Here is a 12,002-nt window from a genome sequence, read left to right as displayed (position 1 = left end):
TCACTTCTTCAGATACTTGAAGATACTCGCGACAGCTCATACCCTGCCAGAAATTTTATTAGACTTTAAAGTGCTACTGGACTCTTGCTCTTTTCTACCGCTACAGATAGACTAACACGGCTACCCATCATGTGTCTGATGAAGGGAACTTTGACTCTCAAAAGGTGTTCTAAGGCACTACTGGACTCAAATCTAACTGTTCTACTGTAGACCAACATGGCCCTCAGAAATAATACGTGATCTTTTTAAAAAACAACAACAAATTTTTAAGTGTTAAAGAGGCTTCACACTTCTTTGTCAGAAATTTTCTGTCACCGTTTATTTATTTATTTTATTTATTTACTTCATTTATACCCCACCTCTCTTTCCAGTGGGGACCCAACATTGCTCTCTCCTCTAAATTATTCTCACAACGACCTCGTGAGATAGGTTAGGCTGACAGTGTGTGACCTGATCCAACGTCACCCAGCAGGCAGAGTTGAGATTCAAACCTGGTCGCCCAGATCCTAATCCGACACTCTAACCATTACGCCATACTAGGAGGCAGTCCCTTCTCCTTCGTGCATCTTCTAGTCCTTTTTAAGCCACAGGAGTCATAGAATCAATGTAAGGCTGCAAAAAAAACACCAGCAACCCAAAAAACCCTTTTGTATAGAGTCAGTAAGGCTGGGATTCCATAGACAACAGCCAGCCATTCCATCTGAAACACTGCAAATTCCCATTTTTAAAAATCCACCAACCTGTGTGCTTTCATGAAGATGCAGTGTTTTATAAACTCCCCATTATCCTTTTCATACTCCAATTGCTTTTTCTTTTATTTCTCCCCATCCCTGAGGTTTTGTGTCTTACGAATGCTTGAGCTAAAAGCCTTCAGGCAGGGATGTTTCTTATTTTTTAAATTCTCTGTGAAGCACATAGTTTATTGTAAAGGTAATACAAGTATTGTGTTGGATCCCATGGATACATTCTGCTAGCAGGGACAGAAGGCTCCAAAATGGAAGATTCCAGGATGGATTCACAAGTTGAAACCCAATAAAATGTTTGGAGTACCTAGTATATATTTTATAGTTTATACCTGGTTTCAGTCTTTGGGATTACAGTTTCTTTCTTTTTTTTAATGTCATTAACTAAAGAAATGTACTTCTGTTTTCAGATGTGACAGCTGCTGACAAATATTGTTACGATAGACTGAATATAGAAGGGACTGAGAAAGGTAACTGTGGCAGAAACAAAGATACTTGGATACAGTGTGAAAATCAGTAAGTTAAACTACTTTGTTTGCAAAGTTAACACATGAACACATGAAGCTGCATTATACTGAATCAGACCCTGGTCCCTCTAAGTCAGTAGACTCACACCGACAGCGGCTCTCCAGGATCTCAGGCAGGGGTCTTTCACGTCACCGACTTGCTTAGTCCCTTTAACTGGAGATTGAACCTGGGACCTTCTGCATGCCAAGCAGATGCTCTACCACTGAGCCACTTTAATTTATTTTAGAAGTGTTCCCCTCAAACATTGTTGACTATGTACCCTCTTCTGCAAAAACCAAATCTAACATGCCGTCTCAAACCCACACCCCCACATTTGCAATCCCTAAAATGCTCCTCCAGCTGCATCTGTTTTTCTAGCCTCTTTCGTTACTGTTGCTCACCACTCTTACTCCCAGCAGCTGAGTTTGGAGTGAGATGATAGCAGGCCGTGTGAAAGTTGGCCTTTTAGATGGGCTTCTCATGGTCTGATGGGTTTCTCATGGTCACACAACAACAACAAAAACCTCATATTCAAGACCTGTTTTCCATGTTCGTTTGCAATGCTAGATGACTTCCACATGGTGGGGAAAAAAACCCAAACCCCAGTTATCTGATAAATTAACATGTGCTTCTATAGAAAAGAATTATTCACACCAGAGGGCTGGTCGTGGGTCTGCAGATTAAGTGGAAGGGGAGCTTACTGCTGTTACAGGATTTTTCTTTCAGGCACTTTGTTTAAAGGCTTTTGAGGACTAAGAGATGTGATGCTGGGAGATCTTTGAACATAACCCCCCAATGGGATTTTTTAAAATTAATTTTGGAAAAGGGAAATAGCTACTGCATGGATGCAGTGTGGGGCAGGGAGAGTGTGGGTGTACTTCCCCCATGTGGTTTTGCTGTTTGAAACTAACATTCCCCAGGCAGTTGTTAGGAAGGAAACGAAGGCCGGCACCCTCTGGTTGCCTATCTTTTGTTTCCCTCTCAGAGCTACTGAGTGTGTGTGTGTCTTTGAGTGGGTAGTGGTTGGCTTCATTTGACAAAATTAGTCACAAATGCAAGAATGATACACTTTCTCCCTCTGCGCTGTTACCCCAATCTGATCAGGGAACCTGTGTGGCTACTGTTTCCCATTAAATCACTATTCATTAATCTCCTTGTTTGCATTGACTGTGGTCCTATGTAATTCCAAGAGTAGTGGGATTTTATTTTTGGAGAACTGATAGTCTGCAGAGGTTTGATGCAGTTTACCTATTTCGGGTAAACCAACCTTTTTCAGCCCACGGGCACCTTTGGAATTCTGACACAGCGTAGTGGGTACAGTTACAAAATGGCTGCCACTAAAGGTCTGCATCAGCTTACCTTCAGTCACACAGGGAAGATCCTTGTACGGCGATGGCCGCTGCTGCCAAAGCAACATTTTTTTAAAAAAATCTGCGCAGCCTATCAACTAATAGCTAATCAGAAGCCCTGCAAGGCGAAAGCCCCACCCACTTTCTAAAAACACTTGGCGAGTGCCAAGACTGGTGTCAGTGAACTCTGTTGCACCCATGGGCACCATGTAGATGACCCCTGACCTATTTCTTCACTCCTATGAACATAACTGTTCCCTTTTAGACTGTGTTTAATTGTATTGATTTACCCTGTGTAATCCACCTTGACTCTCAGTGAGAAAGACCTGCTCTAAATAATGGAACTAAATAAATAAACTAATGCCTGTTAAATCTTTCCTTACAGGGATGTACTTTGCGGCTATCTCCTGTGCTCCAATATCGTCTCTAACATGCCAAGACTTGGTGAACTTGAAGGTGAAATCACATCATCTTCTTTCCAAACTTCAGGGAAATCCTATAACTGCAGGTAAAATTCCGTATAATATATGCTTTGGTACTCAGGTAGCAGGTACCTAGGTAGCTGAGTACCATGGAATTTTGGGGGATGGGGGTTGTACCTTACTAGCTTTCCCACTTAATCTTGCCCAGATTCCTTTCCTCCCTGCAGTTCTGATTCCATGTGACTTTTGTTCATGTGGGTCTGATGATCCCTGGTTTAACCTTTCAGAAGTCAAAAGCTGCCCCTCCTTCCTATTTCCTCTCGTGGAAAAGCTGGTTGAATACTACTTTTTGTAACTTGCCCGTTTACTGTGGAAAGCAAACAAATGCTGTTGTCCAGCTTTATCACATTATTGAAAGAAATGTAAGAAAATATTTTGGATAGTAGTAAAAAGTGAACTTCATCTGACAGTGGCTTGTTTCGGTTTGCTTTGCAGTGGTGGTCATGTTAAGCTAGAGGAAGATGCAGATCTTGGCTATGTAGAAGACGGGACACCCTGTGGTCCTGAAAGGATATGTTGGGAACACAAATGTCTTGCTGTGGATTCGTTTAACTTCAGCTCCTGCCCAGGAAGCTCAGCAGGCAACATTTGTTCAGGACATGGAGTATGCTTATTCTTTTGTTATTGTTTTGTACAGGCCACTCTGAATGGATGCCACACAGGGACCTCCTAAATGTAGATGACAGTTCCTCTTGCATAGACATTTCAGGGATGAAGCAATTTGTTTGATACTTCTAAGTAATCCATTATTAACCAGGCTATAAGGCAGTTGGTCTGAAAATGGTAAACTGGGCATCCCAATAGAGGTGGCTATTTGCGTATAATTGTGTGTATTGTCAGGAGTTTGAACTTCTTCCTGACCCTTTCAGGAATGCCTCCGGATAAGTACCAATAATCAGCATGACAACATGTCTGCTATGGAGATCAGTGTAGCAACAATTTCTATATTATCAAGCTTTTTCTTGGACTTCTTTGAATACCCAAATAACAGTTGCTCTCTCTCTCTCTCTTTTGCTCCTTTTGTCTTCTGAGTAGGAATTGATGTGCAAGGTGAACATGAGAGCACATGGAATCTCTAAAATAAAATAACAAACAATGTCTATATCAGCAAACATGCTTACTCTAATTTGAGGAGAAACATTCATTTGGGTTATTTTAATCTTGGGTTTTATCTTACTGTAGGTTTGCAGTAATGAAATACAGTGTGTCTGTGATCCATTATGGACAGGTGAAGATTGCAACACCAGTCTCGCAGAACAAAAAAGCGGCAAAAATATTACCAATCCAGGTGAGATGTAGGTGGCACAATGTTATTTGTATGCCTCTTTGAGTTCCATTGATTAGGAGAAAAGCTGGATATAAATATTTGTGAATAGATAAATACTTATTTTCATGAAATGCTTATGGGCATCTCTGTGATCTGACTTCAAAGGAAAGAGAATGATTCTTCACTTTCCATACTGTAAAAACAACAAGAGCATCTTGTTAGTGTTTATATGCCCCCCTCTTTTGATAGTTAACAAACACTTTTTTCAGAATTGAAGTGATTCTTTTCTATTAGTCATTAAAAGTCTTGGTTTTAAAGGGGAGTGTAGGAATCACCCAACCTCAGAAAAACCCATACAACATATTATTGGAAGGAGGTAAGCCCAGAGCAGTGATTCGTGCAGAGGCAGAACAGACAACCTCCACTGACCCTGGTAATTCTGCGGCATATTTATTGGGCAGAATTACAGATACAAAAATGTTCCCAAAGTAGAGGCTGATAGGAAGGAGCTTGGGCAGTGGATCGATGTCATAAATATGCAGTGAGAAGCTACCTCTTGACTTTCTGAGAGACTTTAATTAGTGAATTTATCCCTTGTGGAACACTGCGTGTTTTTTTGCTACACGTGGTTTGGAAATTATTACTATAGTATAAGTCATAATCGTGAGAAACCCATAGATTTTTCTGAAGTAGTTAAGTATTCAAAACAGCTTTATTTCTGCTCTGTCTTGATTCTGAAATCAAGTATAATTACACTAGTTTACCATTACAAGGAACGCTAAGCACAGTCTTACATTTTATGATTCATAACAAGAACCTAGTCCAACCTAATGATAGAGTTGACCAAAAGCAAAGCACTCTGAATCGCTGCTCCTTGATCTAAAAAGAACCTTAGTGTGACACAAAGCAAATTCCACCAAATGACTCTAGAAATCTAGCCAAGCTGCACTCTTCAAGGCAGGATATGTTACAATTGGATAGTTTCCTGACGATAAGGGAAATCAATCCTCTGAGTCATGAAAAGAAATTTTATCAGATGTCCCCCCAAGGCATCCACCATTCTGCCACTAGTTATAATATTGGCATATGCATCAGAAGACGTTAAGTGGGAGGGATGGTAAACCAGAAGAAAAAAAGTCCCTGAGCTCAGAGTGCTGCGATTCAAACATCAGAGCACAAAATTTCTTTCAACAAATTAATTCAACTATCTTGAATCCTGCATCCCTCTGCCTAAATAAGATTATTTCAGAAATGTATACCTATAATGGTGTAGTTTTTAAGGAGCTTTGTGATTTGGTGTACTTTTCCAAAATGAAGTTTTCTCAGGATCTTTTTCTTTTATCCAGGTGTGGCTAGCACAAATATTATTATAGGTGCCATTGCTGGTACCATTTTAGTGTTGGCTCTCATTCTGTGCATCACTGCTTGGGGTTACAAGTAAGTAATTTATATTTTTTTAGTAAATTAAAAGTATGTACCACTTTACATGCTGGCAGGTTGCAGTATTCTCTAAACTGCAAGAGAATATTAGACAATTCACTGAACAAAATAAACCTGATGATCGGGAATACGTTCAGCCATTCACTTTTTAAACACCTTTGGGTAACTTTCCAGTCCACTTCTTTACAAACGTTTACTCAGTTTGTTGCGTTGGGGATGCTGGATAAAGTGCTTTGATGCCAATATGTCATTAGAAAAAATTTGGTTGAATCCAGATGTTCTGTTTTACTGGTGGCCTTTTTCTGTTGGAACATGCCTTATTTGCTGGAAGAAGGCTCTTTGCATGGAAGGCTCAACTGTTAGAGGGCTCTTTTGAATCGAACCCTATATACTCTAATGGCAACAACCATTTTCCACTAGGACTTTGTCAACGTTTGAGTACTTTTTGTTTTTTGTTAAGTATTGGTTTCACATCCATATTTAAGTGTGTCCAGGGCACAATTAAATGGCAACTTCCTGGCAACCCAGGCCACTTCCTGGGCACAAACTTAAAAAGTGGCCGTCACTCAACTGTCCACTCAACAGAGTGAAACAAATAGTACAAACCAAATGACCAGGCCTAGTGTTCTAAAGCTATCACTTACTGTGCAAGTATGTTTAGTACTGGTCTACCCAATACTGATACACAGTTTATAGTACCTCTCAGTTATTCTTATAATTCAAACAGCTTATTTTTATTTATATATGACGTGAATTCAAATCTGAGAGTACAAACGCATAGTCTTATATGACAGGTATAAATCATGCGGACGGAAGGCGGCATGGTATAGCCCGATCTCATCAGATCTCGGAAGCTAAGAAGAGTCAGTACTTGGAAGGGAGACCCCCAAGGAAGACTCTGCAGAGGAAAGCAATGGCAACCACCTCTGCTTCTCACTCACTTGCCTTGAAAACCTGAGCTGGGGTCACCATAAGTCAGCTGCAACTTGATGGCATGTTGCACACACACACGCACACACAAATCATGCATGTATGTCATGCATCAAAGACAAAAAAGTAGACTATAGGTACAATAAAAAACAAGGTATTCAAAAGTCGAACCAATTTGAGGAAGGGAATGCCGGAGGGCCTTGTTTGGTCAGGGGTCACCAGGGGCCTTGTTTGGTCAGGGCCTGCCCTGAGTGTGTCCATCTAAATATAGCAATTATAATGAAAAAGTATTGCCCAGACTAGAGAAAATGAATATTAAACTCATGCACTGAACTTAAATATACTGAAAGTACATCTTCTTAAAATTTTAAAAAAAACACCTTCTGGTTAAGTGTGTTAAGTAATCAGATTCTTAAATTCCACACATAGCAATAGCATTAGTATTTATTATGAATAAAGGTGTGGAGAAAATGCATAGAGAGAAAATTTTCTCCTTCATGATTGGCAATAGCTTCAGGAGAGATAACGTGAAGTACTTCATTAATGCTTGGAATTCACTGCTGCATGATGTACTGGTGACTATTGGTTTAGATGGCTTTAAATGAAGACTGGACAAATTAATGGGAGCTAAGTTTATTGGCTATGATAGCTGAATGGAACCTCCTGGTTCATAAGTCATGTGCCTCTGGATAGCAGTCGCTGGTTTCAGGGGAGAGGCATCTTGGTTATGTGCTTCCTCAAAACATCTGGCTGGCCCTATAGGCATGCAGGAACAGGTGGTCTGTTCCAGCAGTGCTCTTTTATGTTACATCAGTTTAGGATGCAAGATAGCTTTACCAAAATAGCAGAAGAGGTTATGCTCTTGCTTCTTGAGTGAAAATTATGTAAATTGTGGCCAGTGTGGATAATCCAGGGCAATAGTTTTATACTTTCAATAAAGCAGAAATTTTGTTTCCCCAACAACAGGGGAAAACAGGGCATTCATTTATTGCACTTGGATTACATATTTCAAGCATAAACTGATGCTTCTTGCATGCATTTTCCCCACAATGTTATGAAATATGTTTTCTTGTTCCGTTTCAATGACAACTTACTTAGTAAAAAAGAAAAAACAGTCTGTTTCGGTTATGGCTTCTTTAATATTTGATGCCTTTTTGTTTAAAACACTGAATAGAGTGATAGCAAAGACGATGTGGTAACTCACTCTTTCTCTCTTCCCTCCTCTTGTAAGAAACTATCGAAGACAGAGGTAGGTGAAAAAGCAGTGTGGCTACATTGTCTGAGCAGGCTTGAAATGGTGGCCCCTATGTTTTGTTTACCAGGGGATATACTTATTTCGAGGAAGTCATATTTTGGGGAGGGGCTGTGGCTTAGAATTAGGTATGCTTTGTGTACAGAAGGTCCCAGGTTCAATCCTTAGCATCTCCTGTTAAATAAATTACCTTTGCCCCTCCAATTTACTTGGTACTCCTCTTTGCAGTAATGTATTCTGCCTTAAGACTTGGATTCCTGTATTCTATTAAAAATAATCCTTAAAGTTGTGTTTTCTATTACAGCTTTACTTTCTTAGGAGCCATAACATTGAACTTAGCTTCCGGACCAAATTAAAGTTTGGTTACCGTGTAACAATCCTTCACTAAGAATTTTCAAATGACTCCAGACTATCATAATGTCTGAACTGAATTTGCATTAATTAGATTTCGCCGTTGTTCAGATTCAGGTTTTGTTGACAAAGAGTAAGAATGTCGGCTAATGCCAGTAGCCTCTTGCCTCATTTACGTACATGGAACTATCCACTTTTATGCCCTATGCATGGAACTTCTTAAAACCTATCTTCTTTTTCTGGAGCAGTTCTGCAGCATTGTTCTGTAAAGCAGATTGTCACTTTCCTCTTGGAATGCTTTGCTCTCAGAAGAAAGTCATCCACGTCCAGGATGTGCTGTTGCCATAATTCAACATGCTGCTAGTGTTTCGAGACTAAGGTTGTTTCCACATGGAAGTTTTGCTCCCAGTTTGGCATTCAAACAGGCATGAATGAGGCGTTGAATTATCCATGCAATGTTGTCCCCTATTTGCCCACTGTCCAGGTTTTCCCCTGCTTTGTACTAATCTTCCCCAAACCTGGACTGATAATTTTTTTTTTAAAACAATCACAGTCAAAGCATGTTTGCATATTGTGTGGACCGGAAAGTGAACATTTTTGCAGGTCCTACCCATATCTGCACTATTTTCCTTGACTCAACCCCCTGTTGTTGCCATTTTCCCCTCATACCATCAGAGGGCTTTTTTGGTTCTTTGTAAATGTGATTGTTATATTGCTGTAGCATTATAATGCTATAGCAATATGGCAATTGCCATTTTTTTTCTAAAAAGGCCAGTGGTGATAGCAACCATGGGGGAAGAGAGGCAAAGTGTAAGGAAAACTGTTGTGTGGATGCTCAGCTGCTGCTGTGGATGCCTTTGCATTTGGAATGGCAATGAGAGTTATACACGCAATCATTGCCATATGGAAGCAGCCTAGGAGTGGCATTAAATATTGATTAAATGTTCCCTTCCTAGTAAACAGTCAGAGTGCTCCTTTATCTTCTCATTTATTCAGGATGCAAGGAAAGAGAAATGTGAATGCATGGATGAGAATGTGCACAGTCTGTTGTTACCCCCCCTCCCCATGACATTGTGTGCTATTCTGCACCTGCCCTCTTTTGTACAAGACAATTTTGTAGAAATTCAGGAATGTTTTCTGGTCCTTAAAAAGCTGTGATAGAAATACAACTTAACACTTTCAAAAAAATAAATAAATGGTCAGACTAGATTTTAACTCTTTTTTTTAACTTGTCAAGGTAGTAAAGAATCCCCCCAGACTTTCTACGGTGATAAGGGAAGCTGTGTTTCAACAGTCCCTATTAGCTGTAAAATAAATGTCTGCTCTAGTGAATTAACTGGAACAGTGCCAAGTCACTACTCTGAAACTAAAGATAGTACCCTTTAAGAAATGCTTACAAAATCCACTAGCTATTAACACAACTTAAATAAAAACCCCAATGTTGCTTCTTTTGAAGGTAACAAGTATACGTTGATTACAAGCAAATCTAGTTAAACTGATTCCTGCAATTAAACTTGATATTTTTATATCAATCTTTGAATAACAATTTAAGTTAATATTGCAGAAAAGAAATCTGTCTTTCTCCTGTCGCCCTTTATCTCACCTAAACAGAGACTAACAAAAAACTTTGTAGTGGGTGAGAATGCACAAAGAACCTCTGTTATTGTATTTGGGTTTGTTTGTTTTTTAAAGGAAGGAGCAAGTCATCCCTCAGTTGGGTCTTTTGCTGGTTTGGAGGGAGGGAAGAACGAGGCAAATGTCTTTCTGCTCACATGCCAATTGTAGGAGAATCCACTCAACTATCGACAGGTTACACCTGGACACAATTGGAGGTCTCCCAGTGGTTACCTGTTAATTACAAAGGACTTTTTACAGATTCTTTCAATTGGCCATTTGTTGTGGAGTAAGAGAGGTTGGAAGGGGGGGAGGGAAAAGGAAGGGTGGAAGTGAGAAGATGTGGTCTCAACGGTACTTCAGTAGCTAAGCGAACCCCACTCTCAGCCCCAAAGGATTTCTAAATCAAATGGTTGAAACTGTTGTCTGTAGAAACCTTAAACTTAATTTGCTCAGTGTGCAAGATGCATCTTAATTAGATGTTTAATTATTTCAAGGGGGGATATTGTAAACCCATTCTTTTGTCTGAGTCTTTTATTTACAGAGTTATGTGACAAAATATCTTAGCCTCATTTCTTAACTCTTTTTCCCCCTGTGCTGAATATATATGTTACATATATTGGGTATCTGCATGTGTTTGTTTCTGACTTGAAAATGTTCATTATGCTTTAGACAAATTCCTCAGGGAGATTATGTAAAAAAGCCTGGTGAGGCCGACTCCTTTTATAGCGACATGCCTCCTGGAGTCAGCACAAACTCTGCGTCTAGTTCTAAGAAGAGGTCTGCTTTTCTGTCGCATTTTCAGATTTCTACCTGTTCCATCACACATTATTCCATTAGTCAGAACCTTTCATTGTTTTGCAGCAGGTTTGATTCCTTCCTTCCTTTTGTGGAATTGTATTAAAAGTGACTTCCTTCAATCTTTGATTACTGATCATTTGTATCCTCCATCTTGCCATGTGAAAAAGTATATATATATATATTGAGTGCCAAAAATCAGATGTGAAGAAATATCATTTCCTAAGATATGATATTTCAGCCTAGCTACCACACCTGAGGTCTGTGGTAACCATGCATTTGGTTGTAACCTTAGTTATCTGATCTTCATCTCCATGCTTGGAAGCAATTTATTTGCAGCTTATGAAACGTGCCAGTTCATAATCAAGCAAAATTATAGCAAACTCTTGCCTGTGTATTTCCATACATTTTATATTATGATCAGGTAATCAAAGAATGGGGATGTTGTCATACGTACATTAACAGTTATGAAATGTAATGGATTAATATAAATGTTAGAACATGGTGCTGAATGTTATCCTTAATGTTCTGTGCTTTTTGTTTCTACCAGCATACCCAATTCACTTACCCAGCTTGCATTTGTCTCTTGCTGCTGGTGAACGAAGGCCTGATTTATTAATGCAGTAATCAGTATGGGTGGCTGCTTGCGATACAGCCACATGGTTGCTACATCACATGAGTAGTTACTTTTTGTGAGTGACTTCTCGTGTGTTTAAGCCAAGATTTAAGATAGAAATGCTGAACCTGCTTGAAAAGCTGCTTCATGTAAACAGCCTCCTGTGTGATCGTGGGCTCACATGGTTATATGACTGCTGACTGTCCATCACAGATCAGACCATAGCAATATCGCAGATATCAGCTCTTTGATTCTGCCAAATTTAATTCTTAATCCAAAACCCTTGGTGCCATGTCTAAAGCCCCAAGTGAGCGTAGGTTTCTTAGACTCTTCTAGATAGGGATATGTTCATGGCATGCACGTGCACTTTAATTATGAATCTGGAGCTTTGTGCATGAAGAGAGACATGCATAGCCTTTCCAAGCATTAGACTTGTATGCATGCTGCATCATTCTTAAATGCTAACAGCCAAAGGTTAAGTGATGCTTTATTTAACTGACTCGTTGTTGCTCCATTTGTGAGAAAAGGCATATACACCATTTTAAAATTATGGGCTCATCTCTGTGCATGTAATACATTACGAGTAGTTAACAAGGTCATCTTGATTTGCAACTTTTGTTCTTTAACATTAAGATTTCAATTATGAAATTGCT

The 12,002-nt window shown here is 39.5% G+C and overlaps 1 protein-coding gene across 1 annotated transcript in view; it reads left to right on the top strand.

Moving 5' to 3' along the window:
* Positions 1-12,002, top strand: part of ADAM22 (ADAM metallopeptidase domain 22) — a 120,802-nt gene that overhangs the window by 84,855 nt on the left and 23,945 nt on the right. The window contains exons 20-26 of the mRNA XM_056857095.1: positions 1,154-1,259; positions 2,985-3,107; positions 3,517-3,685; positions 4,264-4,369; positions 5,695-5,785; positions 7,950-7,967; positions 10,608-10,802. Coding sequence (XP_056713073.1) covers positions 1,154-1,259; positions 2,985-3,107; positions 3,517-3,685; positions 4,264-4,369; positions 5,695-5,785; positions 7,950-7,967; positions 10,608-10,802 — 808 coding nt within the window. The remainder of the gene's footprint in view (positions 1-1,153; positions 1,260-2,984; positions 3,108-3,516; positions 3,686-4,263; positions 4,370-5,694; positions 5,786-7,949; positions 7,968-10,607; positions 10,803-12,002) is intronic.

This window comes from Euleptes europaea, chromosome 11 (assembly GCF_029931775.1).
Source record: "Euleptes europaea isolate rEulEur1 chromosome 11, rEulEur1.hap1, whole genome shotgun sequence".
In the NCBI taxonomy this organism is placed as follows: domain Eukaryota; kingdom Metazoa; phylum Chordata; class Lepidosauria; order Squamata; family Sphaerodactylidae; genus Euleptes; species Euleptes europaea.
This window is presented reverse-complemented; position numbering and strand designations above follow the sequence as displayed.